The sequence below is a fragment of the Pongo pygmaeus genome, chromosome 13 (genome assembly GCF_028885625.2).
Source record: "Pongo pygmaeus isolate AG05252 chromosome 13, NHGRI_mPonPyg2-v2.0_pri, whole genome shotgun sequence".
In the NCBI taxonomy this organism is placed as follows: Eukaryota; Metazoa; Chordata; class Mammalia; order Primates; family Hominidae; genus Pongo; species Pongo pygmaeus.
The window spans coordinates 55,821,843-55,847,797 of record NC_072386.2 but is presented as its reverse complement, the minus strand read 5'-3'; the positions used below and the strand labels follow the sequence as shown (position 1 = coordinate 55,847,797).

Sequence of the window (25,955 nt, the reverse complement as noted above, 5' to 3'; positions counted from 1 at the left end):
GGGCCCCTTTCTCTCATCCTCCAGAGCCCTCTGTCTCTTTTGCCTTTTGATCAGGGATCACAGAGCTTCAACATGTTTGTAGGACAAACCTTCACAGCCATCTTCCGCACATTTAGCTATACTTGCTCTTGGAAAGCATGACCTTAACCTCTACTTTAAATTTTTCTTTAAGAGCTGTCTGAAGGTTGGGAAAAATAACTGGTTAAACAGCCTTTATTTTTCAGGGTTGTATGAAGAATGCATTGATTAGGTTTTTATTAGGGGAATGTTGAGTTGTCATTTGTATTATTTTTAGATTGCCAATGTTAGTAATTTTATAAATATTCATTCCAAAATGGATTTGAAATAGATTTTTAAACATATGTATATAGTGTTGCAAACTACAGAATATCAGCAGAAGTCCTTCTCATAAAACTGGCTGAACATATTTTTTGTGTGTGCCCATACTTACAAATTGAAGAGTAAGTCTACCTTACATATTCATGTGGAATACTGTTTTCATTGCATATATTAAATGTAATTTGATTTTTGCCTTAAATAGGATATGTGTTTTTGCATATTCTATAAATTATGAACCTGAGTCTTTTAAAAGTCTTATAAACAAGTACTCCTCAACTTACAATGGTGTTACATCTCGACAAACCCATCATAAGTTGAAAATATCAGGACATGGCCCCATCTTAAGTCTAGTGGAGTACTGAATGTGCATCCCTTCTGCACCATTATAAAGTCAAAAAATCCTAAGTCCAGCCGTTGTTAAGCCAGAGACTGTCTGTATATTTTTTTTTCTAAAATGAATCTAAATGTGAAGTAAAGCTTGATATTTAAAGGTATCCTGAAATGAACCCATTTGCAAATTGAAGAGCACTTTTGTATTGTGCCTCCTAATTTGTTGGTCTTATATTTTTGATTAGTTTCACTGAGTTTCATGAAAATGATAAAAAATACATATGCACATGCACTCACTATCCACACACATTTGAAAAATTTTTATCTCAAATAATTTATAATTTCTGATTCTAGAAATTGAATATTTGATACAGATATGGAGTCAAATTGTCAGGTGATTTTTTTTGTTGTTTATACACTTGGACATTTCCAAAAAAACAATATGGCGAATGATCTATACTGTGACAAAGCAGATATGAGCAGAGCTGACACTTAGCCAGTCATCTCCACTACATTTTTGCTTATTTGTTTTGTGTAGGCCTTGTGAAAATAGTACCTGGTCTGGTTGAGAATCAAGGAAGCCTGGAGTTTTCCAGCCTTCCTAAGCCGCAGGGAGATGCTGATCTCTCCTGGGCCCGAGGGCTGCCAGGTGGGGCCTGAAGTGCACTCGCCTCCCAGTTGTCCTGCCAGCAAGGCTAGCTGTGAGCAGCCTTGCTGAGGCTTCTATCCCTTGTTGGTTGCCAGTGTGTGAGAAAAATGTTACCATTTTCAGGGGGGCCTGTGTCCTGATGTAAAGATGTCTGAAAACACTGAGAGACTGCAGTCAAAGACTCTGGTTCTGAAAGATCAGGACAACATAGGCTGGCATCACCATGGTTGATGTGACCATGAAGTGCTGGGGCGCAGTGAACCCAGGAAGATGCATTGTGCACTTCCAGCTTTTTGGTGTTCCATGAAGGTCATAAACAGGCACTTTACAAGAGAATCTTTTCATCTTGGGCATGCGATTGTCTGAGCCCCTCATTGTACAGGTGATGAGAGGGTAATGTGTGGTTCTAGGAAGAAAGTAGGCAAAGCGGGACATCTGTTCACCAGAGGAGACATTACCAGATATTTTGTACTGTGAAGTCTGAACCCACTCCCAGTTAGTCTGTGTCCTTGTCAGATGAAATGTAATATTTAGACAAATTGACTTTAATCAATCTGGAGGCAAACTAGAAAAGAAGGTTTTTCAGAAATAATTAGTATCTTGAATTGTAGTTTTTTTACTTTATTGGATTGCATTCAGTTCTAACACTTATTAAGTTCCTGCAGTGCGAAAGACGTTATCTTGGGAGCCGACACAGTCATCTCATTTGAGCCGCTAGTACACTCATACTCTTTCTCTAAAACAAGTTGCTTCTTTTTGAACATACAGTTTGTGAAATTGGATGTTTGAAGTTCTGTGTTTTCCCCTTTCTTCCCTCGACTGATACACTGAAATTCCCCATTTGATTTTTAACAAGCCCACTCAGCATATGATAAAAATAATTTGGGAAGATAAGGCCTGTAGCATATGCCGAACTTTTAGAATCATTTTTTAAAAGTGTGGAAGTCATCCTATAACATTGCTAAAAATCCTGAGAACCGTTGGTTTCTGAGGAATTAGCAGAGAGATAATGTACCTTTGTTTGACATAATATAAAATGAAAATTTTAGCCCATATGTAATTGCTTTCTCTGCTTCATTTAAATTATTTTAATTAAGTATAATTTTGAGAGTTTTTTTTGCTACTGATACCTTTTTAGTTATCCCATCCATAGCTCCAATCATTAACAATAATACCCATAGAAATATAGTAAGCACACTTCAAAGGCTATATATTTGGCACATATATGTGATTTTTATTGCCTTAGTGCCTAGTAACAAGGTTTCACATACTTATGTTTTTTGAAAGGATTTGAAAATAAGCATTTATATTTGGCATAAGGTAAATGGAATTAAAAGAATTAATGTTAGGTACTTTTTCCTATGGATTTCCTTATTAAAATCTTACATCCCCATGTGAAGTAGATGTCATACCCATGTGACCAGTGAGGTCACTGAAGCGGGGAGACATTAAGTAACTTGTTTTAAAAGTAACAGAATCAAGATACACACCCAGGAGAACTCATATTTCTTATAGTGCACCACAGTTTCCTCCCTGAACAGATTTTGCTCTGGAAAGATGGTTTTAATAGCTTGTAAAGTAATAATGGCAAGTACTAAATCCAGCAACCCCTTCCCTTTTCTTTCTGGCTTGAGAAATGGGACCCCTCTGGTCTGGAGGACAGATCACTTACTTGTTTGTACCCTGCCCCAGCTGTCCACTGGGGCAAGGTTAAAATCACTTGCCCCAGCTGTCCACTGGTTGAAATCACTCTGTTTTTAACCCTAGGAAGAAGATGAAGTACCGGACGATGAGACTCTGAACCAAATGATTGCTCGACGAGAAGAAGAATTTGACCTTTTTATGGTAATGTTACAGAAAATCATGAAAACAAATGCTTTATTCCTCTGCCCCTTTTTCTGTTAAGCAGAATGTCTGGAGCCTGCGTGCCTGGCAGAACTTCATTCGTAAAGCCTATGCCTTTCCTTCAGTTCAGAGGCTGCAAACTGGCTGGAGTTAGCCTGCAGACATATTTTGTTTGGCCCACGCAGCGTTTTTTAAAATTTCCCATTCATTGCCAACATAAAAAAGAATCCTGATTTCTGGCTTCTCTTGAAAGATGAGATCGGGCAGTACCAGGACCACATCTTTGTGTGGAAAGAGTTGGCCAGGGCTGAGTAGCAGCTGCACTCTCTGGACAGGCCTCGCGGTCTACAGCTTACCACAGACCCCCTCCTGCTCCCAGCTCATTTCTAATCCCAGGCCAATTTCATTCAGGAAGCCTACCTGGCTCCTATAGGCATTGGAACTTACAACAGTGCCCTTACAGGATCAAAGCAACATGCTCCTTAGGGAGATAGGTGGACAACAGCTAAAACAACACAGATGTGCCTCTTCAAATTGTTGACGAGAGCCTGCTTAAATGAATGGGAACCTTCAAGGTGTGCATAAACGTGTAGACTTCATTTAAGGATCAAAATCAGTTGGATTTCCCTCCAGTATCTTCAGTCATTTTCATCTTCATCAAAGACTGATTACAGAGGGAGTAAATATAAACCACAACTTTGGTGGTTGAATGCTGCAGAACCCTAAAGTTAGAGGTCCCAAATTTGAGTGCCATCAGATCTTACATGAGTAATTTGCATGTGTGAAGCAAGTGGGCAGAGGTAGGTGTACTGGAGATACTTTGTCTATGGGGGGACAGAGCTGCAAGGTAGAAATGTGAGACCTATGTCGCCAGAAATGACAAATTTTCAAGGGGAGCTGGAAGTCTAGGTTTTTATATGTGATCTCTAGATTTTAAAACGCTGCAACTAAATTCAACTTTTTAAGTTATTATATAACACTGCATGCCAAACAAAACACAACTGTGGGCCAAATATGATCCACAGGGTTTGCAATCTCCACCCTTTTAGCCTAGACAGAATGGAACTCTAGCTGTTTAGAGAGGCTTATGTTATTTTGGGGTTTTGTGTGTGTGGCTTTTTTTCTGAGAACATTGATTGTATATAATGATCCACAATAAAATTTTCTTTCTCAGGAAAATTCAGGTAGCTATGGGAATAACTACTAAACTGGAATATGCACTTCCCTTTCTCCCTCCGTCCCCGAAATGAACCACCCTTCCCAAGTAAAGCTATTTCAGAGAGGAATGATAGTAAGAAAGACTTAACAGCATGGTCAATGTAGGGCATTCATAAAGTCTAGATTTCTTAACTCACACTGGTCAACATAATCAAAGATTACAATATTCTCTATTTAGGGAGGTTAAAAATACACATCAGAAATAGACATCCTCTCTCTCCTTTAAGAACTAATTAAAAGGCAGATTACTGGGGAACACTCAAGCAAGAGACCCTCAGCTGATCACTGTTAGGCAATAATTCAGCACTGCCAAAGCCTCAGATACTCTCAAGACACTGGAGAGGACAAGCTGCTTGCCATTATACAAATTAGATTAGGCCCAGAAATGGAGAATTCTATCAGCAGCCCTGAAGTAAGGGGGTAAGTGTACTTTCCTGCCTTACTTTTGGGCTATTTGTAGAAATTGAAAACCTCAGAAACAATCTGAATGTCTTGGAAGGCACAGCCTTCTTTTAACTTGGGACGTTTTTACCACTCAAAGAACAGGCTTGTAACACAGGTGAGGCTGGCTAGGGAACACTTTTTGTAGGCCCTTTGATTTTGTGAATTTTCTGCTTGTTTCTTAAAGGCTGGCTTCTATTTTGAGGATTAGACAGATTTTAGGTTTGGTTTAGTTTCTTCTAATCCACCGGCCGCCTTTGGCCAATTCACTATTCCTTAGCACCTCCACTTGGGGGCAGGAAATAAAATTTGAATCTCTGCCAGCTACAGATTAAAAAGTTTGGTGAGAAACAAGAATGGAATGTGAGCTAGAATAAATCTTTGGATTTTAAATATTTAAACTCTTTATCCATTATTAGAAAAGAATGAGTTCTCTATAAAATTAATGCAGACTTATTATTTGATTTTATATCATAGACACTGGTTTACACATGATAAGCAGATAGTTTATTTAAAATAAAGCCTTTTAAAAAAAGCATGTCTTGCTTTCTCCTTCTAAAAATGTAACTTCAGAAAAAGTATCTTTTATACCAATTACTTAGGAATTTTACCAAAAAGATCTTTGGCAGCTCATGATATGTATCTGAGACATTTTGCTAACATACAAACATTAAGCTTTTAGATGCTATGTTCTCTACAAAGGGAAAAAGCACTTTTAAAACTAATTGTACTTGTAAGCATAAGGTTTATAATCAGATCTCAAGACCAATTATTCACAAGGTAACTAAATAGTAAGTTTGACTTTTGCCTTAATGTTGAATTAATTATATTGGTATTCTGTGGGTGGAAATCTCTAGGGAGAGATGCAGTTATTAAGACTTTAAGCTTATCTTATGTAATCAAATCTACCTTTCCTAAAATAAAAAAGAAACAAGTGCATAATTTACTTTTTTATCAGAAAAGATTTATTTTCTCAATTGTGGACAAATATATTAGCAATAATAATGTCCATAGAAATATACTGATTAAACATACCTCAAAGGCTATTTTTTTGCTATAGATAATAGTAGCAGTAAAACCAAAGACTGAAATGGCAATGTTTTGTCATCTCAGTATAGGACATTAACAAAATTTTTTTTTTCTTATTAGCTATCTAATAACTATTAGGAGGTTGCCTCATGAAGCCCCTCTTTAGATACTGCTATAAACAAGGCAACCTCTGTGTGCCAATTATGAAGGTTTGGTGGATCCATTTCTGATACCAAAGCATTAGAAGATAGGATTAAGCATCGTGAGCTGATTATAGCACATGACAGAGGAGGGTGCCCACATTTATCAATCAATGGGACTTCACCCGTCTCCCAAGCCTACCAGATTCTGGAAATGTAATGACTTCCAAAAATGTGGAAGACATATAGTTTAAAGAGCTTTGACCACTAATTTTAAAATAGGTTCTAGAGGTCATATTTGAGTTTGCGTAGATATTTCATTTACATTTTATCAGTTTTAACTTTTAAGAAAACATTATATTGAATCCCAATTTCAGTATGGTAGAACCAAAGGGAGAAGGAAAAGGTGAATAACAATGATTGATGGTCCATTTCACTGTGGAAATGACACATCTAGCTAGTGTTTATATTTATACATAACTAACGTCTGTGGATATGTAGTGGCAGTTTATTTTTTAAAAATCCATCGTATTGTTATTTATAGATTAAAGCCAAGTGTGTGGCCCTTAGTTTATTTACAAGTGAACTGGATTATTAAAAAGAGAGAAGGTGGGGAAGTAGGCATTTTGAAGGCTCTGAAAGGAATCCATTTCACTTACAACTAGATCAGTTGGGATGCGATTACCTCTGAGCTCTGTCTGTCTGTGGTATAATATTTTCATAAGAGCACAAAGTTTAAAATGTCAAGAATTCAAGAGCATTCCTCCCACAGTGCCCATGAGGTATTGAAAATTTAGTATATTCATGGCCAATGGACTAGTGAAACCATTTATGTCTCTTCCACATGTTCAACTGTGGGTAGCTATTCTGTACTGATACCTTGGGTCCCCGTTTGTTTTTACTGCTGATTGTTCAATTCAAAGCACAAGCCCTATTGAATAAAAGGAAACTTACTTAAAGATCTTTCTTTTCTTTACTCAAAGAATAAGTTTCTTCCAGGGAAGCAATGAGTTGTATAGCCAAGAGGTCATATTTTTAAAATGCATTCCCAATTTGAATTTTTTCACTATTACTTTAAAGAGGAAGTTTTGTACACACACAGACTAAGAAAAGGAAATTCTTTAAGAGTACTTTTTAAATGTATGAATAAGTTTCAAAAGATGGGTACAGAGAAAGGGAAGGGATTTTACTTAATGGAATCTCTCCCTAGATATTTAGGGATGAGCTAGAACAAGTCAACCAGGATGAGAGAGGTTGAAAGGGACCCTGCAGCCATAGGAAATGACTTGGGGAAGTTGTGTAGTACTGTAAAGTCTGTACCATACAGAAGCCCTGACTTTCAGTGACCCTCTTATTAATGTCTCCAGCGGATGGACATGGACCGGCGGAGGGAAGATGCCCGGAACCCGAAACGCAAGCCCCGCTTAATGGAGGAAGATGAGCTGCCCTCCTGGATCATTAAGGATGACGCTGAAGTAGAAAGGCTCACCTGTGAAGAAGAGGAGGAGAAAATATTTGGGAGGGGGTCTCGCCAGCGCCGTGACGTGGACTACAGTGACGCCCTCACGGAGAAGCAGTGGCTAAGGGTAAGCGTAGCTTTTCTAACCTGTTCTCACTAGGTGGAGTGTTTTTGGTGGCTTGGAGAAACTAGGGGCCTAGAGCTGGAATTTTCTGAGGAGGTTGAGTTCGCAATCAAAGGGAAGGGGCTCTTGAACACAGAAGATAAAGTCATTCTGCTGTTGCATAAAGTCATTCTGCTGTTGCATGAAAAGATAAAGTCGTTCTGCATTTCAAGGCAGTGCTTGGAAAAAAATATGCAGAATTTTTTGCTAGAGCAGAATTGGCCATTGGAAGCACAGGATTATGAGACCTATGAGACCCACTAATGTTTTATGACCAATTGCCTGGTCATGCCTCACTCTCTCCAACTGAGAATCAAAATGTGGAAGGGCACCTTAGAGATCTTTTTAATAGTTCCCCCTCATTTCATGGTCTTTAATAGAGGTTTTACTTCTGCAAGGTCTGCACAGATCTTTCAGGGATAGCAGAGTTTTCTAACTGTGTTGTTATTTTGTAGACCCATAGTACTTTTAGAGCTGGAAGGTATCTTTGTACTTGCTTGGTTTGATGAAGAAACTGAGGCCCAGAGAAGTGAGGTGGCGTGGCTATGCAGGACACACAGCTGGTTAGAAAGCACAGAATCGGTGGGTGCTTATGTGTCTGCATGCTCGATTTCGGCTTGATCTGATCTGTCCATCACAAACACAGATTAGAGCGTGGGACTCGGGTCACCGATGCTTGGAAATGTTATTCGGGAGTTTGTTTATGTTGTTTTCCCTTTGGAAAATGGTGATTTCTCATTTTGACTGAGGACTGAAATCTCAGAATGTTCCTTGGGCAGCACAGAAATATCAAAATGCTCTTAGGAGTCGCGTGTGTGAACACTGAGGCCCGAGTGACTGTTCCATTCGAAGGGTTAGCTCTACTTCCCATTTTTGGGAGTAGACTTAGTACCTAGAAAGGCACAGCAACCTGGGATGTGCATTCCAGACACAGCCAGTAAATGCATGCTGGAAATAGTAAGTGTAGTTGGGTAAAAACCAAGCAAAACAAAAGTTTTGAGGAGTTGTTCGTTTTATCCAAAGGGAATACGGTTCCCAAGCTTTGTGAAACATGGATTTTAGGACCCAGGTTTTAAGTGGGTAGGTGGGTAGAAAGGCAGTGGGCAAAAGTTTGAGATTAAATATCAAAGGCGAACAGGTCTTGTCACCACTTGAGATGTGATTTACTCAGGATGTTGTATGATGAGAGGGATGTGACCTGAATTTCGAAAAGATGGGAGCCTGTGATTCTGAAAAGCACTGCTCATTATTTGTGGTTGAAGAGTTGTGTATAAAATAGAACATTTGTGTGATTAGTTTGTTGTATCTAGTCAAATATTCCAGTGACCTCAGAATATGATTCTATGAATTTTCTTTGTTTCACTATTGAGATTATAGTTATGTAATTAGGATTCATTCTATAATATGAAGAGTTTTTTGGTTAATATATATTTCTGAGCTTGGGAAAATTTTATTTAAGCAATAAATTGAGTACCTGGAGTATTATTACAGCAGATGGGACAATAATAATCCGGGCCAACCTTTTTTTTTTTTTTGAGACAGAGTCTCTCTCTGTCACCGAGGCTATAGTGCAGTGGTGTGGTCTCAGCTCAGTGCAACCTCTGCCTCCCGGGTTCAAGTGATTCTCCTGCTTCAGCCTCCCCAGTAGCTGGGATTACAGGAGCATGCCACCACGCCCGGCTAATTTTTATATTTTTAGTAGAGACGGGGTTTCACCATGTTGTTCAGGCTGGTCTCAAACTCCTGAGCTCAGGTGATCCAACTGCCTTGGCCGCCCAAAGTGCTGGGATTACAGGTGTGAGCCACCATGCCTGGCTGGGCGAAATTTTTAAAGCTAAGCTTTGATATGTTTACTTTCCAGACATTAAAAGCAAAATAACCTTGTTTATTGGGCAAGAATGTAGCTGAACTTAACTTTTTAAAAATAATCATTGGGAATTGCCCTTAAGAAAAACAACATTACGAATCTCAGGAAGTTTTCCAGTTTAAGATATCTGTTTTGTTTTCTCTTTTTCATTCAGTTTCTATCCCTGATGATTAGCACAGTGCCTAGCATAGAGACTCAGTGAATGTTTGTGAAAATGAAAGTACAACCATAAGAGGAAAGGGAAAGTGACTAACTTATCAGCAGTGTTAGGAGAGCATTTCTCTTTTTAGTGCATCTAGTAGACTTCCTTTTATCTACAACATGCACATTTAAAAATGGAAAATTAGTTTGTTTTACAAAACTGCACTGTGAAAATTGGTTTTTATAATTGTAATTCTAAAATGCCGTGCAACATACTAAGTCATCCAAGAAGGACGAAACTGTTCTCAAAACAGCTTTATTGTAACATATCTTTATGTAATCTAATCTTTTGAAAACTGCATGCCCGTATTTGGTATGAAACTGGCAACTTGCTGTTAACCAGGACATGCAATGGATGCAACATGCCCCATGGCCTAAACATTCAAAGTAGATGCTTCCTGTCTTTGGTGTTCACCAGCAGCAATCCTATTTAATATCAGCCTGTTAAGCTTTTTTGATGATAAAATGATATTGAAGGGGTTCTCATGGGCCTGGATGTGAAGAGATGTTCTCTACTGGCTTATGATTTAACACATTGCATGAACCCAGCCAACATGGCCTTGAAAGGGAGTTTGGCAAGGACCGTTGTGTAAGAAATGCTGTAACAGGGCTAAAATAATTCTTCTTTTTCCTGGCAATGTTGTACAAAGCCTGCTTGGCAGAGACATCCAAGATACATAGCATTGCAGAGCTGCAAGGCAGTTGAATGGAACAGCTTCCCATCCCTTGCTTAAATCACATTCTCTGCAATCTCTGTGCCAGGAGGCTGGCCATCCCTAAAAGGAAAACCTACCTTTTTGTCTGTGTAGCCCCTCCAGTTCGTGGTCAGCTCTGATTAATAGTTCTTCCTCCCTTTGAATAGAAACTTCTTTCCTTGTAGCTTCTCCTCACAGGCCTTGATTCTTTTCCCTGGGGTGAACAGAACAATATTTTTTTCTGTCTTTAGTATCACAGCCCCATGAATAAAATGTTTGCAAACTCATGTTCAGTCTGGATTGAACTTTTCTACCTTCCTCTTTCTCTTGAACTTTCCTCCTCCTTCAAGGCCCAATTCAATTGCTGCCCACCCTGTGGCACCTTCACAGAGAAATATTATTGCACTTTTAATTGTCCTCTTAACATTTCTTTGCTTGTCCTTCAGTCACAGTTTCCTAGTATTCTCGGTAGTTGCCAACCTGCCTGCTTTCCTGACTAGTTGATAAGCTGGCTCTGTGTCTTGTTAGAATTTAGGACTTCTGTGTACAAATACTAAGTGCCCATCGGTTGCCAAATTGAAGTAGCACTGGATTGACAGATAAGGGTATAGATAGATGTGGGTAATGTTCACTGCTGCAACAGATGGACCTCAACATACCCTGTCCATGGACCTATCCAGAAAAATAAATAGAAGTTGATTTCTCCCTTCCATGAAAGTCCATGGTAGGTGTTCCTGATTGGTGAGGACAGCTGTTCTCCATAGGGTCATTCAGGGCTCCAGGCTGACAGAGCCTCTGCCAGCTTGGTCATCTCCATCCACTTGAGCTGGAAGTGGGGAAAACAGCATGGAGTAGTGGGTATGGAAGTCTAATGGGCCCTGCCTAAATGGTTATAGTTCCATTGGCTAGAACTTGGTTATGTGGCCACTTCAGCTGCAAAAGAGACGGAAATGTGGTCTGGCTGTGAGCCCAGGAAAACAAAATTTTGGTGAATATTTAGCCATCCCTGCCTTAGCACACTTAGGTTAAATTTAAGTGTTATGATCACTTTCTTTGCAAATGGTGTTTTGGTTTCATTGAAAACAGGTTTTATTTTGTAATCATGGCATGCTAAAAATTCCTACAGTGTCCTTTAGATAATCTGTTTAGTTGGTGGAATTTAGAATTTTTTTCTGCATTCATAATGTTGTTTTTAATCAGGAGGATCACAATTTCAAACACAGTTCAGTTTTTTTTTTAAAGGTATTTTACATTGTTTTGAAATTGCTATTTCCACTGAGGAAACTCAAATGTCCTTAGTGTTAGCTGGTCTCAAGTTAACATCATCTTTTTGTGGTAGTCAGTTCAACATTCACATTCTGGGCTGTTTCTCTCTTCCCCGGGGGCTCCCATCCCATCTTCCTCTCCAAGATGGCATCTGGATAAAGATGTGGTGTTTAAGCATGGCATTGGGGGCAAGCATCCTGGTTCTCTTGCTCCCCATGGGTCTCCACTGAACTCAGCATATAGCTGCTGGTCTGCTCCTGTCCTGGGAGGTCTTTACATGCAGCTGGTTTCATCTCATTCTTTTAGAGACCTTGATGACATGTGCTGTTGAAATCTGGAGCCTGGCCACAGGCACTAGTTAGAAGCTGTCCTGCATTCTCCCATCTCATAAGACCCCTGGCCTCTTTGGCCTTATGGTGCTCTTAGCTCTTTTGTGTTCTGTTTGGAAGTCTGCAAACTCTCCTTGACTGATTTCTCCACACTGTGCTAGAACATGCAGGGTGCAGTGAAACTGGCCCCTTCCTCAACAGTTGCTAAGTCACCACCAGGGGTTGTCAAACCTGAAGCTTCTAGAATCTGGTGGTTGGGTGGGTCCTGGAGCTTTTTAAAGAAAGCAATTCAAAAATGTCTTAAGTTTGCAAATTGTGTAAAAGTGTGTAACTGTATTGGGGATCACATAGTGAGGGATCCTCCCAGAGCTTTGGAAGGAGCTTGTGAGTGAGAGGCCTAAAGCCTAAGCTTCATTAGCTTTCCAATAAATCCACCTTTAGCAGTTTTAGTGCCTCATTATCTTCCCTTCCACTCAATCTCTGCCTCCAAACACCCCAGGCTTGGATTCTGAAGGGGGAGTATTACATTTCAACCCAGCTACAATTCAGTGCTGGCACAAACTAGCCAGACTTAGCACAGACTCCGTAAGTTAAAGGGCATAGTCCCCAACAAGACTGCCCTGACTTCAGACACCAGCCACACTGTGGGGGTCCCGAGGCCCCCCACACTTTTGACCGACTATAAATTCAGGGGCTTATGAACCCTTTAGGCTTGATAATTTGCTAGAACAACTCATAGAACTCAGGAAAGTGCCATTAGCAACCGATTCAGATTCATTATGAAGTATACAAATCAAGAGAACTAGGCCAGGCACTGTGGCTCATGCCTGTAATCCCAGCAATTTGGGAGGGCGAGGTGGGTGGAACATGAGGTCAGGAGATCGAGACCATCCTGGCTAACATGGTGAAACCCCATCTCTACTAAAAATACAAAAAATTAGCCGGGCGTGGTGCCACGTGCCTGTAGTCCCAGCTACTCTGGAGGCTGAGGCAGGGGAATCGCTTGAACCCAGGAGGCAGAGGTTACAGTGAGCCGAGATCGTGCCATTGCACTCCTACCTGGGCGACACAGCAAGACTCCATCTCGAAAAATAGGACTAGCCAAATGAATGGAAGCACAGCATGCAGTCTGGGAGGAAACCTGGGCTCCCCTGCATGCTCCTCGTGGAGTCAGCGTCCATCAGTCCTCCAGCTCATCAGTGTGTTCACTAACCAGGGAGTGCTACTGGGCCTTGATGTCCAGAGTTTTCAATGGGGTTTCACAATGTATAGGCATGATTGATTAGATTGTCGGCCACATGCTTGAACTCATTCCCCAGCCTCTCTGCCCTACCTGGAGGTCAGACTGGCTCAAATACCCAACCTTGTAGTCATGTCGTTGGTCTTTCTGGTGACCAGTGCCCACCGGAGCCATTTAGGGGCCTATCACACATGACACTTCATTATCAGAACAAAGTTATTCCTGTCACTACGGAGACGTCAAACATAGAAACTCCATGCCAGGAACCCAGGACAAAGACCAGACAAGTTCTTTTTTTTGAGGCAGGATCTCACTCTGTTATCTAGGCTGGAGTATAGTGGTGTAATCTTGGCTCACAGCAGCCTTGACCTCCCAGACTCAAGCAATCCTCCTACCTCAGCCTCCTGAGTACCTAGGACTACAGGTGCATGCCACCGTGCCCGGCTAATTTTTGTATGTTTTGTAGAGTCGGGGTTTTGCCCCATTTGCCAGGCTGGTCTTGAACTCCTGAGCTCAAGTGATCCGCCTGCTTCCATCTCCCAAAGTGTTGAGATTACAGGCATGAGCCACCATGCCCAGCCTGACAGATTGTTTATTATATAATAGGTAGTAATATCTTCAGTCCTGACCTTACTTCTCTTCCTCTTGACTCCTGTTTCCTCCATGGAAGAAGGCTCTCCTCCTTGCCTTCCTGTCATGTGGCAACTTCCTGTTCCCGAGCGACAGCACCATGTGCTGTGGCTTCTGGTGCCATTCTGAGAATCCTGGTCCTCGGCCTTGTAGTCGTGGCCGAGTGGTTAAGGCGATAGATGAGAATCCCAGTCCACTAGGTTTGGCTCTTGATTGTAAAGGTGGTGAAGGGAATTCACTACCCTATTTTGGAAGTCAAAGATGTTGTCATTTTTGTCTTTGCATACCAACTTTATCCTAATTCTGCTCAAGGCAATGAGTAACTCTCCCGAACAGGGGATGGTTCTTTTAGAAAGCGTGAAAGAGAATATTAACATGGTTAACAAATATTCCATCCATTACAATTTTGTAACTTTCCTATGGTGTGCCTAAGGTGATAACAGTGCTATATTACAGATTACATATATATATATTTGCATGCGCAATTATATATACATACATATATATACGCATATATATGTATAATTGCGCATGCACAAGAAATGGCCCATCTTGATAATTTCTTGGAAACATATATTTGCTTCTTTATGTGTGAGAGCAGGCATTCCATCTACCTAAATTTTGACAAGCCCAGTGGGCCAGGGTTTTCTGGTTTAATGTCAGCCCTGTGTACACTGGCTGTGCTGTTTCTAGCACCATAAGGCAGTCATCATTATTGAGCCAGGGGCTCTGCAAAATTGGGGTGATTGCAGAGCCAAAAAGTGGGCTGGAGGGTGGTTTCTGGAATGCCTGTTTTACTATTCTTCCTGTTCCTTTGCTCTTTCTGCCAACTTCAGAATCCTTCCTTTCCTTAAAACATTTAGTGATATCCCTGAATTTATTTAATTGCTGCGTGAGTGATTTTTGCCCCACAGCACTTGAAGATAATTGGAATGCATTCTAGCTTATGTGCTCTGGATAATATGCAATTGCCAGCCAGCTGGAGAGTAGTATGCCTTTGTATCACAATGTCTTGTAATTTTAAAAAGTTTATCCTATTTACTGTTGTCTCTTGTTACCTTTCTTACAGCATCATATACCTACTATGGGGTCCTTATGTCTGAATGTGTAGACACTTCTTTTGGTATACTGAATAAGCTCCTGGCGATGAGGGAAGACACTGCTTTGTTTTGTGATGTCCTGTGCAGTTGGGCCCCAATAAATGCTACATAAATGATGGTGATGAGACTAATTTCTTTAGATCTTTAAATTGGGTGATAGAAAACAGCAAGTTTTAGAAGCCATAGAATTTCAAGAGGAACTTTGCAGAAAGACAGAACACCCTCCTTTTCCTTGACCAGTCTGTCACCAGGTGACAGCCTGAGCTTCCCATGGCGAACGTGCCTAAATGGGGTTCTCATCATCATGTCTGCTGACTACTAAAATGATTTTGGGATTTTCTTCTTCCCAAAGTTTAACAAAGTAGAAAAAACAAAATGAGGCCGGGTGCGCTGGCTCATGCCTGTAATCCCAGCACTTTGGGAAGTCGAGGCCAACATGGCGAAACCCCGTCTCTACTAAAAATGCAAAAATTAGCTGGGCGTGGTGGCGGGTGCCTGTAATCCCAGCTACTCAGGAGGCTGAGGTGGGAGAATCACTTGAACCTGGAGGTGGAGCCTGCAGTGAGCCAAGATCACACCACTGCACTGCAGCCTGGCGACAGAGCAAAACTCCATCTCAAGAAAAAAAAAAAAAGGAAAAAAAAATGAGAGATTCTTAACATTTATAATATTAGGTGCTAATCAGTAAGGTAAAATGTGATACATCTCAAGAGAATTCAGTGTCTTTAAAAAGCTATGTAATACCAAGCTGCAAATATAGGATAAGCTCTCTGAGTTGGCCTCTCATCACAGGAAGCCAAACTGCTAAACTCTGCACAGGAAACAGCAGACAAATCCATGGTGAATTAGTCACAAAGAACTGGGGAAAATACGAAGAAAGGTTAAAGAACAAGATATTTGAAATTCTGTGGAAATACAGAATGATAAATACAATATTTCCTCACAGGTATGAAGAGGTGGGCTGTGGATTTTTCTCTCCCTAGAAATCTTTTAAACAAGCTAATGCCTCCTCTGGGCTAGATTAAGTATGATCCAGCCTGAAATCACAGACAGGGGCTGGAATCACTCGGCTCTATTTCAGCTGACAGCATTAGTGATTCTCGTAGATATACTTTTCCCCTAAAATATTTTATTTTATACTGGCAAGACTTTTTTGTGGGGGGATCCTTTTTCTAAAGCATAATGTGCATCATGTTTGTAATATTTGGCTGCTTTTGTTTTGTCATTTAAAATCTTTTCTTGCGTTTTCTGTAAGATGTGAGAAGCTTTGTAAACATGGACCTTTTTTCTTCTATCAAATGGCATTTTAAAAACTTTTAAAATTGGGTCATCAGATTTACTGGGGCAAAATTTTTAGCAAGCTGCATTTCCGTTTTTATACACAAGGGAGAGCTAAGGCCCTGGAAAATAGATTTGGGTTTTGCCAAATTCCAAGTTCTTCAATACTTTAGGGTGGAAGTACTGAACTAATTAAGAGCGGTAACAGTTGTGAATTGTTTGGAAAAATACTTGATAGTAATAAAATAATTTTAAGAACTTTGTATAATTTTTATTTTTTTCTGAAATCCAGTGACTAGATTGCTTTAACAGCCCATTGGACTTAATATTTCCTATTTTATATAATTCGGGAGAATAAATTTAATAGAATAGCCCTCAGAGGTCCGACGGAAATATACTAAAATAAATAATAAAGGTTGAGGAGTGAGTGGGAATTGTTTTGATTTTTAAAACTTTGATGCTTGGAATTTCTGGTCTCGAGTTTTGTCCTTTGAAATCGAGATTCAGCTCTGAAATCAAACTCAGTCATCGAAAGTAACCATGGGAAACTGAATTTGGCCTACAGATACTAAGGAGCCGCAATAATTTCACATTATCTTTGAATGGAGCAAACTATTACAGAGAAATCAGAGAAATAATATTTTAGGAATATGTCTCTCTGAATCAAGATTTGGTTTTTGATGTTTTTTGCTTTTTTACTTTATTTTTTTAAGAGACAGGGTCTCACTCTGTCACTCAGGCTTACTGCAGCCTCAAACTCCTCAGCTCAAGCAATCTTCCTGCCTCAGCCTTTTGAGTAGCTGAGACTACGGGCACACACCGCCACACCCAGCTAATTTTTGTATTTTTTTGTACAGATAGGATGTCACTCAATTGCCTAGGCTGGTCTTGAACTCCTGCCCCTAAGTGATCCTCCTGCCTCAGCCCTGCAAAGTGTTGGGATTACAGGAATGAGCCACCACGCCTGGCCAGTTTTTGTTTTGTTTTGTTTTTTTAATCAATAAGGCTACATGTTTCAGTCAGTGTCAGGATTTAAAAAAAAAAAAAAAAAAAGGCTACATGAAGAAAATCTTCATTAATTTTCTTAATAAAGAAATGTAATTCTTCATTAAGGGGTGGAGGTGGGGAAGAGTACAGTTTAGGAAGCAGAGACAGGGCAGGGTGGCTTCATCACCATTATGCCTCAGGGTTCAGATAAGCATCAGAAAAATAACTGTGACTTTTGATGGCTCTCTATATGGAGAATTTAGGATAGTGATTAAGAGTACATGCCTTGAAATCTGATGAACCAAGAGATTCAGATTCCAGTTCCACCTAATTAGCTCTGTGACCTTGGGGACCTTGTGTCACCTCTCATAGCTTTGCTTTCCTCTTAGGGAAAATCATAGAACCTACTTGATAGGGTATTCTGAGGATTAAATGTGTGTAACATAGAATCTGGCATAGAAGAAGGATTCAAAAATACATATTAGCTATTAAGAAAAAGTTTCCAATTATTTCAAAGAAGACCTAATGGATAATAGAAAAAGAAGAAAATAAGTTCTCTTTTGTGTCTTGATGACAAGACTCGGGGTGACAAGAGAAAGGTAAAATTGGGACTCAAGAAGCTCCTTTCGCTTACTCACTAATGGAATTAAAAGAGAACGATATGTTTACTTGCTGAATATGTTACAGGACCACAGGTTTATTCATCTCAAGCACTCCAGCTTATATTCATTCAGCCATTAACTCTCTTTACCCTGGTTTTTACCTAGGTGCACACCAACTCGCTCAGCCATTAACTCTCTTTACCCTGGTTTTTACCTAGGTGCACGCCAACCCAAACTCGCTCAGCCATTAGCTCTCTTTACCCTGGTTTTCTCCCTAGCTGTACACCAACCTGTACTCACTTGGTTGTTAACTCTCTTTCCCCTGACTTTCTACCTAGCCACCTGCCAACCTGTACTCACATGGCTATTAACTGTCTTTACTCTGGTTTTCTCTGTAACCCTGCATGCGTGCAGGAAGAACACTGGGGCTAGCAGTCAGGAGCCTGGAATGTGAGTTCTGACACTGCTACCAGATAAATATGTGATCTTGGACAGGTCTCCTGACCTTCCTGGGTTGTTATGGACTGATGTTTATGTCCCTGCAAAATGCATATGTTGAAATCCTAACCCCCAATGTGATATTAGGAGGTGGGCCCTTTGGAAGGTTATTATATCATGAGAGCCCTCATGAATGGAATTAGTACTCTTATAAAGGGTACCCTAGAGAGCCCCCTAGCTCTTTCTACAACAGGAGGTCAGCAATCTGCAAGCTGTAAGAGGGCTTTCACAGAATCCAACCATGCTATACCCTATCCTCAGACTTCCAGCCTCCAAAACTGAGAAATAAGTGTATGTTATTTATAAGCTATATTAGGGTTATCCACAGAAACAGAACCAATGGGATGTGTGGAGACATGTATAAGAGGAGATATATTATGGGCCTTGACTCATGCAAGAAATCCCATGAGATGCCACCTGCAAGTTGGAGACCCAGGAAAGCCAATGGTATAATTGAGTCCAAGTCTGAAGTCCTGAAAACCAGAGCAGGGACCACCGCTGGTATAAATCCTGGATTACGAAGACCTGAGAACTAGGAGCTCCAGTGTCTGAAGGCAGGAGAAGATGGATGTCACAGCTCAAGAAAAGAAGGAATTCCCCTTTCCTTTGCCTTTTTGTTTAAGTCCAGCCCTCAATGGATTGGATGATTCCTACCTACGTGGATGAGGGTGAATCTTCTTTACTCAGTATGTAGATTAAAATGCTAATCTCTTCCAGAAACAACCTTACAGACACATCCCAAAATAATATTTTACCAACTATCTGGGCATCCTTTAGCCCAGTCAAGTTGACACCCAAAATTAACCATCACATCAGTCACCCAGTTAATGGTATTTTGTTATGGCAGCCTGAACTAAGACATGCGTTGAGTTATATTATCTTTAATTTGCAGGATCCCTTCCACCTATCTAACAATAACCTCTAAAGTCACCTGAAGCAGCTATTATGGAGTACAGTGGTGCAATCTTGGCTCACTGCAACCTCTGCCTCTTGGGTTCAAGCAATTATCCTACTTCAGCCTCCCAAGTAGCTGAGATTAAAGGTGCGTGCCACAATGCCTGGCTACTTTTTTGTATTTTTAGTAGAGATGGGGTTTTGCCATGTTGGTCAGCCTGGTCTTGAACTCCTGACCTCAGGTGATCTGCCTATCTTGGCCTCCCAAAGTGCTGGGATTACAGGTGTGAGCCACAGCACCCAGCAACTTTTACTTTTTTTTTGAGACAGAGTTTTGCTCTGTCGCCCAGGTTGGAGTGCAATGGCGCAATCTCGGCTCATTGCTACCTCCACCTCCCAGGTTCAAGCAATTCTTCTGCCTCAGTCTCCCGAGTAGCTGGGACTACAGGTGAGTGCTACCACGCCCGGCTAATTTTTGTGTTTTTAGTAGACACGGGGTTTCACCATATTGACCAGGCTGGTCTCGAACTCCTGATCTCGTGATCTGCCTGCCTCAGCCTCCCAAAGTGCTGAGATTATAGGCATGAGCCATCACGCCTGGCAACTTTTACTTTTTATTGTGGTTTTTAATAATAATTATCCCCTGCTTCTTTTTTTTTTTTTTTTTTTTTTAAAGATACAGTTTCAATCTGTTGCCCCAGCTGGAGTGCGGTGGCATGATCTTGGCTCACTGCAACCTGTGCTTCTTGGGTTCAAGCAGTTCTTGTGCCTTAGCCTCCTGAGTAGCTGGGATTACAGGCTCGTGCCGCCACCCCTGGCTAATTTTTTTATTAGTAGAGACGGAGTTTTGCCTTGTTGGCCAATCTGGTCTCGAACTCCTGACCTCAAGTGATCTGCCCACCTCAGCCTCCCGAAATGCTGGGATTACAGGCGTGAACACTGTGCCTGGCCTATTCCCTGCTTTCTTATCTTACATAAATGTACAGTGAGTACATTTATGGAGACTGTTTAAAAGCAAATTCAATTCAACATCCATTTGTCAAACATTGATTAGGTTGAGCAACACACTGTGATTGGCCTGGGGAAAGCAGTATTGTTTGGATTCCTTACAGTCATGGCAGGCCCACCTTATTAGTGCAATTAGGAGCCAGGTTTGAGAGAGACTATTAATAGAGGTAATATTGCACAGTTAGCCACCTTGAAGAGCTTGTCAAGAGCAGGTCTCCAAGTAGACACAGATGGAAATTAATAGAGATTAAAATAAACCATGAGATGCCCTGACTTGGAGAGTTTTAAACTGTTCAGGAAATCAGAGTTTAAACAACACATATTTTACTTAATGCTAGAGTTTTAGTGTCATCCCTCTGGATGTTGTTTGCAATTTTCCCTTCCACCATCCTCAAACTCCCAGAGGAGGAAAGGGCCACTGCTTCTTTGGCCAAGCAGTCTGGCCTCCAGACACAGCAGGCAACTGGGTTTATCTTCCTGGCTACCGCTAGGAGACTCAAGCCTTCTTAACACCGCCAGTGCTCGTGTGGTTTCTACCAACCCTACTTAGCCCAAAAGGAAAAAAATATACGGCACAGCCCATTCATTCACCTTTGAGAAAAGAAAGATTCAGGGCTTTAGGTGCCAAAGTAATAAGGATCTGGAGTGTGTAACATTTGCAGATTTTTGGCATTTTGGAGGATACCTTTCCTCTTTGTTCACAACAGTTCAGGTGGCTACCCAGAGAGGTCAGTGGGAACTTACCAAAAATCAGCCCTGATGACCACTCCTGCATCAGGTTCTCCAGTGGCCTTCCATTGTAAGTGTAATTAAATCCAAACACTTGAACAAGGTCTATAAGGCCATGATCACCAGGCCTTTGCCTGGTGCTGGATTCCCACCTCCTTGCCTTCATCTCTGAGTGGCTGCTCCACTGAACTCTCCTTCTAGTCCTTGGCACTTCTAGAAGTCTGCCTCCCAGATCTTCTTGTGGCTGTCTCCTCCTTGTCCCAATGATCTCCTTCCAGAGAGACCCTTCCTGGCCAACCTAGCTGAAATAGATAGCCCCTGGCAACAAGTCACATAACCTGTGTTAACTTTCTTCATGGCATTTGCTGCTATCTAAAAGTTATCTTACTGTTCCTCTCCACTGGTATTAAGCTCCGAGAAAGCCAGGGCCTTTGCCTGTCTTCTTCACTGCTATGTCCTGGTACGTACAGCAGGACTTTACTCATGGTAAACACTCTTTAAATAGGTGTGGATAAGTGAATATACTAGGCAGAAATGAGGGCTAGGAGAGATTTGGTTGCAGCCCCATATCCTTTTGGCAAAGTCAGTAGAATCATGTTTTTGTAACTAAGATGAGTCAAGGTAGAAATTGTCATTCTCTCCTGTTAGATTCCAGTGATCTGCATGTTCATGTAAAGATTTCTTAAAATAATTCTAAAGGCACACATTTTTGATACAACAGTGCTTTTGACCTTTAAGAATTTGAGGCCTCCATTCTAATTTTAGAACATATTAATGAAGATTTAAATATGCATTAAAAATACAAGCATTGCTTCAACCCAGCTATTTCTCAGAAATTCTCATTGATTTTATAACAGCTGTCTTCTAGCTTGAGCCTTCTAATTTTTTCAGCAAAAAAAAAAAAAAAAAAAAAAACAGATAAATACATCTAACTTAAAATTAAGACAAAAAGAAAGTATTAATTGGATTTTTAGTTTTGTGTGTTTTCCGTATTTAAAATGTGATGCTATATGCCTTTTAGATGGCTTCTCTTCTTTTCTGTTAAACAATGAATTGTCAGAATCATGGAAAATTGTGGATGACACCATGACCCTTTCCTTGAGGCAAAACTTGATTCTTGTTCTGCCACTCCTATTGAAATAAGTATTTAAGGTCACTATGCTCTTAGGAAAGATATTCCTAACATATTATGCTGTTTTGGAGAATATCTTTCCCTTGGACCTTTGTAGAACCTTTTTCCAAAGATTATTTTAAATATCATCCTCAAAAGTTGAGCTTTACCAAGGCTTCCCGTAGTCTGTTCTCTTCCACAGCTGCCTCTCATAACTTATGAAAGATGGGCTCAGGTGTCAGATGATCAGGGTTCTGCTTGCAGATTTGTCACTGATTTGCTCTGCAACATCTTGGATAAATCACTTTACGTCTCAGAGCTTCAGTTTCCCTGTCTCTACGTTGGAGTCATGAAATGGGGAAAGGGGTGGTGAAGAGAGCACCGTCTCTCCTGCCCTGTCATTCTCCAGCTTTGCCTTTGGCGGCCCTAGAAAGAACAATGTGGGTTTGCTCTGGCCTGGCTCCATCTCCGAGAACTCAGCTCTTAGGAACTGAAACTCAGAGGGGTGTGGGTGAGAGATTTTTCTCCCTGTTCTTAGCTGGAATTTCTTTCAAAAATGCAGGCTTGACAACTAAGTGTTCCCTAGCATATCTGTAGCTTAGTAACTGGTCAAATGTGTAGAGCTTTTGGGGACTCACCTGTAGCATCTGAAGAGTTGAGTCTTGTGTGCTGACAGGATGTGATGGACAGGACACCAACGTGGTGGAGTCAGTAAAGGGAGCACCTGCCTGCCACAGGGGTTACTGTGATCACCCGACAGGTCTTCCTTCTGGCTGCACATAAGCCAGGCCACTGAGACCGTGGCGTTGCGGTAAAGAAAGAATTTAATTGATGTGAGGCCAGCTACACCATGTGGGAGATGGAGTTAGTACTCAAATCAGTCTCCCCTAAGACTTGTAGGTTTGGGTTTTTCAAGGATTGTTTGGTGGGTGGGGGGTAGAGAACGGGGAATGCTGATTGGTTGGGGATGCAGTTATAGAAGTGTGGAAAATGGTCCTCATGTGCTAAGTTAGCCTCTGGGTTGGGGAGCCACAAGACTGGTTGAGTCACCAACACTGGTGTGATATTATGAAGTCCAGCACACTAGAGTGTCAACATTGCAGGAAGATCACTAAAATGAGCATTTGTTCTGCAAGAGAATTAATAAGTCCAGCATAGGGGTTACTGGCATATATTTTTATTTGCTGCCATTTTATGTGATGATTGACTGTTTTGTTCTATTTTTCTCCATTTATATAATCACTACCCCCAATATAATCGCTACTCCAGGTGGAGTCAGCTAGTCGTCAGAAATGCAGAAGTCTGAGAAGACATCTCAAGACACCAATCTTAGGTTCTACGATAGTAATATTGTCTACAGGAGTAACTGGGGAAGTCACAAGTCTTGTGACATCAGGGAAAAATACCTGGTTATTGTTTCATTTACATACATCTTAGCAGAATTCAGGCCCCTCTCATAATCCTAACCTGTGGGCTTTCATTAGTTTTACAAAGGTGGTTTAGTTTTGGGAAAGGCTATTATCATCCTTGCATGAAGGTTAAAGTACAAACTAAATTTCTCCCAAAGTTAGCTTGACCTATACCCAGGAATGACTGAGGACAGCTTGGCAGTCAGAAGCAAGATGGAGTCAACTATGTCAGATTTCTCTTACTGTCGTAATTTGCAAAGGCGGTTTTGCTACTTTCCTTGGCAATTAGTTGGGGACTTCAGCAATTCTGCATAGACCAAGACCAAGAGTTTTCTAGTACTCTCATCAAGAAGTCATCTACTCTGGTCCCATTTTAAATCCCCTGCATACTATCTAGAAGAATATATAACAGATGCTAACAGGATCCAATTTGTTCATTGAAATATATCAAGTTTTCTCCAAATTTTCAAGACCATATTCATTTGCATTTAATTTTAAAATATCAATACACTGATGTCATGGTATATCATTTGAAGGATATTGTGAAGTCCAGCAGACTACCGTGTCAACATTCCAGGGAGATCACCAAAATGAACATTTGTTCTCAAAGAGAATTAATAAGCCCAGCATAGGGGTTCACTGGTATATATTTTTATTTGCCACCATTTTATCTGATGATTGACTGTTCTGTTCTATCTTTCTGCATTTTTGTAATCACAACCCCCAAACACCTGAAGCTTTGGGTTTTTATGTAAAGTGTAAAGTAGAATTTATTTGGAACCAGTTCCCTGTCATAAAAGCTAATGAAAAATACAGAAGAGTGAAGAAAGAAACTGGAATCACCTATAATCTCATTGACCTTCATGTATCCAAGGTTGGAGAAGGAGCCAAGAAAAATCATGGACAGAGTTATTTTGGTGCCATTACATTCAGAATTATTTTTAACCTGTTGTGAGGCTCAGCTCTTTTGTAGTAGCTTCAGTAAATCCTAACGCATGATACACACCGAGCCCCTGCCTGTTAGTGGTAATGTGCATGTCTTTCCATTTGGTTGAGGACACCTTGCTGTACTGGGCACTTGGTGCCAGAGGACTTTTTTTTTTAAGGACCATTAAGGGTTACATGGAGACCTGCATTCTCACACTGGCGCAGTGATTTTTGCTTCCTCTCTGAACAGGCCTTTGGTATTTCACAGGCTGAACCCTTCTCTTTTTAAGTGACCTGTCACCTCTCATGTAGTCAGTGCTTTCTTACTGCCACCAAGTTGGCAAGTGTCATGCCATTCCTCTCCCCAGGGGAGAGAATTCTTAATCCAAATTTATTCCCATAGGATTTTCAGGACTTTTCCTGAGCCAAATTAGACCCTTTCTCTCAGTATATCTACTATCTCCTCCTTTCCCTGTATTGGCCAGTGCTAGACTGGAAGCTATAAATAGACAGCACCTTTTAATTCCTTTAAAGATTTGGAGTAGGTATTATTTCTCCCATTCTACAGGTGAAGAACTAAGCCTCACAGGTAGAGAGTGTGGCTTTTGGATTTAGCATTTAGTTAATGACAGGTGTATTTGTTTAGTGAATGTTGAATGTAGAGTTTTACCTTCTTTCATACACTGAAGATGCACATCTATGCAAGTCTGTGCATAATGTAATGGCACAATGTAATGGCACCAATGACATCCTATAAATTTTATTTAATAGCCTGTAGAATTGAACATCTTCAAGCCTTTTAACTCTCAAAGCTAAAATAAGAAGATTGTATAGTTACTAGTTAAAATAAAGGCAGTTTAAAGAGGTGGGGCTGCAGTAGGGCAAACTGAGAACAAAGATCTTCATTTTGCCCCATTTCTCTGGCCTATTTTTATTCACTGTGTAGTTGTGTGGCCCTCCCTTGAGCAGTAATCATCCAAGCCACCTATGCAAGTCTGTGCATAGATGTGCCTCTTCAATATGTTAAAAAACTGTGAGACTATGGGAGTTTAGTGAAAGTCAATCACATTTTGGTTTACAGCCCCTTTGCCCACTGAGCTGATCTCCTGGCTTGTGAATTCTGGCCTCTTCTTAAAAAGGTGCAGGAACTCGTCAGATCAGCAACAGGTGGTCTAGCTGGCCTGGGGAAGACTTACGCAGAATTGAAGACAGCTTCCTGGGGGGAGGTGATGAGACCTGCCCGTGAAGGCTGTTAACCTGGCTGCTTCTACAGTAGGGGCCCCTTAGTGGACTTCCTTCTGCCAAGCAGTTAGGACCTACAGGTTAGTTTCCCTTCCCTTGGTTGTCTCTGTTTCTCGAGAAGGTAGGGCCCTTACCTCCATCAGTCAAGTTGCAGATGCTGCTCTACCTTTGGGCTAATGGGTGTTGGTCTTCATTGCTCCTCATCTCGGGTGACAGTGGACAATCTTTTTTACTTTGTCAAAAGACAAAATGACATCAAATTTAAAGTTTTTAATTGGCTTTTGCTGTTCTAGAATCAGACAACCTCAAGCAAAGGAAGTTGGCTTAAT

At 40.9% G+C, this 25,955-nt stretch overlaps 1 protein-coding gene across 8 annotated transcripts in view; it reads left to right on the top strand.

Moving 5' to 3' along the window:
- SMARCA2 (SWI/SNF related, matrix associated, actin dependent regulator of chromatin, subfamily a, member 2) overlaps positions 1–25,955 on the top strand; it is a 215,994-nt gene that overhangs the window by 139,030 nt on the left and 51,009 nt on the right. For all 8 annotated transcript variants that reach the window (XM_054502676.2, XM_054502680.2, XM_054502673.2 and 5 more), the window contains 2 exons: positions 3,086–3,163; positions 7,359–7,577. In XM_054502676.2, coding sequence (XP_054358651.1) covers positions 3,086–3,163; positions 7,359–7,577 — 297 coding nt within the window. The remainder of the gene's footprint in view (positions 1–3,085; positions 3,164–7,358; positions 7,578–25,955) is intronic.